Raw genomic sequence first — 5,432 nt, forward strand, 5'->3', positions numbered from 1 at the left:
GAACAGCATAAGTGGAAATCATAGGCCAATCTGTACAATAAAAGCCCTTCCATTTGTTAGCGTTCAGACTAGAGTAAAAAACACCCAAAAAAGAAAAAAAGAAATAATGGAAACAGTTTGACATTTCTTTTTGAATAATGAAAGAGAGCAAAACAACAATACAATAAAGCCATCAATCTAGTAATAAATATTTGTATGATATAAGGTCTCACTGTTGGTTCCAGGGTTCTTTCTGAGTTCTGCACATAAAAGATAAAAGAACTCCAGTAGGTATAGACCTGGTAAACGCAATAAAAAGAATTAAAGCCTACAAGTAACAAATCGTTGCAAATTTATCAATGTAAATGAAAAGATAATGAAGATTTTATGAGTAAACGAATAAATGATATACAGCTGTAAATCTTAAGATTTTGCACAAATTTTAATTTTGTCTTATTAACTAAACTTAGTTTGCTTAGTAAGTTGCCTTACAAAAATCTCCGAAAATCATAAAAAGTTATGTACACTTCAGTGGCAGTTCCTTTATAGTAAACCAACAGTTATCGGTCCCGGTAGAAGTGTCTACTGAAATGAGCCTTATGATCGATACTTAATAGCACGGCAGATACCCAAGCGTGGACCTAAAATCTATATAACAAAACAAGAAATATACCATAAATCAAGTTACGAATGCGTAAAATTCAAAGCATACTAACGATCTACTCAGAGGGAGAGAAGCTATCAATTCAACAAAACTTCAAGGTTCTGGATTAAAGGCAGATCTGAAAAGTAGGGAGATGAAAACGCGATAGGAATATATCCGACGAATCAACACCGAATCCAAAAATTATTCAAATATGGGTGGGATATCACTATCCGCATTCGGATTCAGATTCAGACTTGATCTCACGAGACTGAAATATTTTTTGGATTCAGAATCAGTTTTGGGGTTCACCATCCTTATTCGGATTAAGATTCCGATACCGGATTATCAGAATCAGAAACATATAATCTCAATATGTAACATTTTTATTTACTTCATATCAATTAAACATTCTTAGAATTCTTAATTTTTTTCCTTTTATGTCCTCTAACATTTATAATTTTATGTAGCTAAATTATATATTGGAAATATTTTTTATTTTTGTTTTAAATATTCATTAAATATCCAAATTGGTAGTGTGAGTGTGGGTGTGCATTTTCCGACACATATCTGAATCTATTTTTTTACTGGATATGGATTTGACCATTTTAACATCCTGATAATATTCCGAAACCCGTATCGAATTCAACTAAAAATTTATGTCACAGGGATATGGATATGGATCGGAGTGGCACTCATCTGAACCTATACCGACCCGTTTTCATTCGTACAAAATAGCGCTATTGGACTGAGGTTTTTTGTGTCTTGTTTTGTATTTGAAAATGATAGGTTTTCTCAAAAAAAAAAAAAGTCTATTGAATCTCCAATGGAGCCAAGTATGCCACTACTTCGATCATCAATTTAACATTTAATCATGTCAATTATACCACAACAATATATAAACTAACATACTTTTCCTAAGGTTGTGGAAAGCAATTAAAAATCATTCATCATGTTCACGAACTCCAATTCAAGACTCTAGCAATTGACATAGGCACTCAAAAAAGGCAAGGGCCAAGGGTTAATTAACATGGTCAAAGCATATAGCAGAGGACAAAGGAAGTTTTTTACCATGAGTAAAAGTTTTTGGAAAAGCTAAAATGCCTTGTTTTGTGCTGCTTCTGTTTCGTTCTTCATTTTTTCTTATATTACTTCTAGCCTACGAAATTTCAGAATTAACAACAGTTTCTCCTGCTGCATACATAGGGAGCTGAAACAGATTTCTGAGCCCCAGAATCAGAACCCTCCAACTCAAGTTTCTAATTTCAAGTGCCGAGAGAAGTTTGTTAGTAAGCACTTCATTAAACCGCACTAACCTACAGAACGCAAAACATGCCCTAATTCAAAAGATAGGCTTGAATAAAGACGAGAACACAACACAAAAGAAAAGAGCCAGTTAGATTTAACCAATTCAAATTTTCATACAGCATGGAGAGGGTTAATTATTATGATCAACAACTTTAGAAAAAACCACATCGAAGATAACAAAATCTAAGACATTATCTGCAGTAATTGATTTCCAGCAGCTTTTAAGGCACAAAAAATTCACTTAATTTCCTACTTGCGATTCACATACAGCACAGCAGCCAAGAACACTCACAAACAAAAAATACGCAAACTATGGATCGCCAATTTCAAATTCCCACAAACTGAACAACAACAAACAAAACTAAATGTAACAATCCGAATAAGCATTTTAATCCGGATTCTATCATCGGAGCACATCAGATCGCGTTTAACGCTCAAGCAAGCATCAAAAGTAGGATTAATCTAAAGTTTTTAAAAAAAAGGATAATCGGAGAGAGGAGAGAGAGAGGAGAGGAGAGAGAGGAGAGAGAGAAGACGAGGAGAGAGCGAGGATTCATACCAAGATCGGGAAGGAGGAGGTAGCGTGGGACCGTCGGATTCATGGGAGATGAGATCTGGAAGGAGGGAATCGCCCCCCACACGTACTTCACAGCCTCGTCGAGCACATCTCCACGCCTCTTCCTTTCCTCTCCCGTCCCCTCCTCTATCTCTCTCACGAGGGTTTCTCTCTCTCTCTCTTTCTGTCTTCTTCTTCTTCCTCCTCTTCTTCCTCCACGAAGAAAGGCTACTTGTTCGGATGTAATTATAAACGGACAATTGAAATATATATCTGTAAATTTAAATATTTCATTTTTGTTCCTTCAATTTACAAAATAAAAATATCCATTACTAATTTTTTTAGGAGTAAAAAATATATAAAACTACATGAACTACAGGCACGGATCTACAGTATTGTTCTTTTTCCATTTTTTTAGATTTGATATGTTGACCGTTATTTTCATTTTTCATGGTTTTTAATTTTTTTCCTTCTTTCTTTATAGAAATATATTTTGGTTTATATTTTTAAAAGCTTCGTTCGTTTTAACCTGTTCTACTTTTAAATTATCACACCTTTACTCTTAAAAAAAGAAATAATTAAGCCACAGCGAAACTCGCGGTGTTATACTTTGAAATGAACTTTTATAAAGGCAAAATATTTCAAATAGTTTATAGTTCAGATAAATTATTTGTAAATTTTATCTAATTTTATCTAGTGTTTCTAAAAACTATATAAACCTATATTCAAGGCAAAAATTTACGATGTACTATATTTAAAAAGCACTATTTTGCTTATCATAATCGTAATTTATTACTCAAATTAATGCACTTAAAAATTTTATTATATGTATTATTAAAAAGATTACTGAGCTTAATTTTGACACTTTGATAATTGCAATAGCAAACATTGATATTTTAAGTACAAAAATAAAAGTAAAAGCAGTAATACTAAAAAATATAAATAAATATTTGTGGAGAAGATAATATTGATGATATATCGAGTATCTCAGAATCTGTACTTATTAGCTTGATGTCAAGCTTACCCAGATTAATAATATTTAAAATGATCATATTTAGCTACAAAAAGAGATTGCTTATTACTAATAATTCAATTGAAAAAACAGCGGAAAGCGTTCCCCAACTCACTCTATTCGGATTTCATACACCACCCATCCCCCCAAATCTCTCCTCCCTCATTCACCGTTTCCCCGCCCCCTTTTTTGCCTATCCTCCTTTTTGGCGGGACTCAGAAACAATTATGGATACAAAAACAACTAAACTCAGAAAAAAAAAAATAGTAACAGACAAAAACAATAACAAAAAAAATAAAAAATAAGATAATATTTTTAAGACATATTTGGACTCTATCTTTTAAAAAACATAAAAATAAATCAAAAAAAAATACTATCTTTAACATCAATAAAAAAAAAAAAACTCAAAAATAAAAAAAACAAAAAACGTCAGAGGACAGAAAAACAAAACACACAATAAAAAACCAAAACATATTAAAAATAACTAAATGTCTGTTGTGAATAAAATCTACACAAAACAAGCAAAAAAAAAAAACAAAAAAACAAAAAAAACAAAAAACAAAAAACAAACAGAAAATTCACTAAAATAAAAGAAAACAAAACAAAAAAAAAAAAATAACAAAAAAACAAAAAAAAAAACAAAAAAAAAAAAAACAAAAAAAAAAAAAAAAAAAAAAAAAAAAAAAAAAAAAAACAACAGAAATAAAAAAGAAACAGAAAAAAGAAAAAAAACAAAAAAAAAAAAAACAAAATAAAAAAAAAAAATAAAAACACAAACAAAAAAAAACACAAAAAAAAAAATAAAAAAACAAAAAAAACAAAATAAAAAAAAAAAAAAAAAAAAAAAAACCATATACAAAGTCATAGTTAGTATTCCAAAACACACTAAAGCCACACAAGATATATAATATATTCACTATTATTAACAGAAGTACAGAAACAACAAGCTACCTCAGAAGAAACGTAGCGAACAGCACAGCAAATGAATGAGCTCGAGCAATGAAGCAAATATGACCAAATAGAATACCACTAGGGCGGGAAAGTCGGCGAGCTTCGCCGTAAAAATCGCTCCGGGATTTACTTTCTGCGCGATATTCGGCGACGACTTCATGTTTTTAATTAACCTTCATTCCATTGAAGTCAAAACAACGACTACACCGGGCCCTAGTTCTAGTCGACCCACTCCAAGCCAAATCAGCGCAATAATTAACTTGACGCATTGTCATTGGTGGCAATTTCGGGTGGCAAGCTCTATTTGAATTCATGAATATTTAAGTTCAGTATCTATAATCTATTAATCTATAATCTATAATTATGATCAATATAATAACTATATTTATTCCTCAATAACTAAAAACAAATGCCACACGTGGTCACGAGGAGCTGCCAGTGCGGGCTACGGGCGGGGCCGCGGCGGAGCCGCTGAGCTGGGAAGCAAGCGCTGCGGGGGCTGGCGCGGTGGGCACGAGCGTTGCCGCGCCGACTCGGAGGTGCGGGCTCCAGGGTTGGTTGCCGCGGGGCTGATGGCGGGGGCTGGGGGGGGCGGCGTTGGTGCCCGCTGGGAGCGGGGCGGGACGCGGGTGCGGGCGCGGGCGCGCGGTTGCTGGGGCGGCGGGGGCGGCACGGCGTGGCGCAGCGCGTACTCTGCGCCGGAGCCGAAAAAAATCGGGGCTCATAGTGGTGGTGTTCACGGGGTACACGAGGCCGAAGTGGCCTCGTGGACCACATGAGAGGGCAGGTCCACGGATGGACGCCTTCTTCATTCTCTCTCTCTTCTCTCTCTCTCTATATATTATATATATATATTTTATTTATAAAGTATATAGTATTTATTATATAGAGTTGCAGCTAGAATACTATCGATATGCAAATCGATACTTTTATGTCACCCATGTTATTTTTTTTTGTGATTGATGGAGCTCCAAATCGACGAT

At 34.2% G+C, this 5,432-nt stretch overlaps 1 protein-coding gene across 1 annotated transcript; it reads left to right on the forward strand.

Moving 5' to 3' along the window:
- Nucleotides 1–1,448: 1,448 nt before the first annotated feature.
- LOC109704520 (glycine-rich RNA-binding, abscisic acid-inducible protein-like) lies at nucleotides 1,449–5,228 on the forward strand. Its single transcript, XM_020225271.1, has 2 exons — nucleotides 1,449–1,458; nucleotides 4,879–5,228. The coding sequence occupies exons 1-2, from the start codon at nucleotides 1,449–1,451 to the stop codon at nucleotides 5,226–5,228; spliced, it is 360 nt and encodes a 119-aa protein (XP_020080860.1).
- The last annotated feature ends 204 nt before the right edge of the window (nucleotides 5,229–5,432 follow it).

This window comes from Ananas comosus, unplaced genomic scaffold (assembly GCF_001540865.1).
Source record: "Ananas comosus cultivar F153 unplaced genomic scaffold, ASM154086v1, whole genome shotgun sequence".
NCBI classification, from domain to species: Eukaryota; Viridiplantae; Streptophyta; class Magnoliopsida; order Poales; family Bromeliaceae; genus Ananas; species Ananas comosus.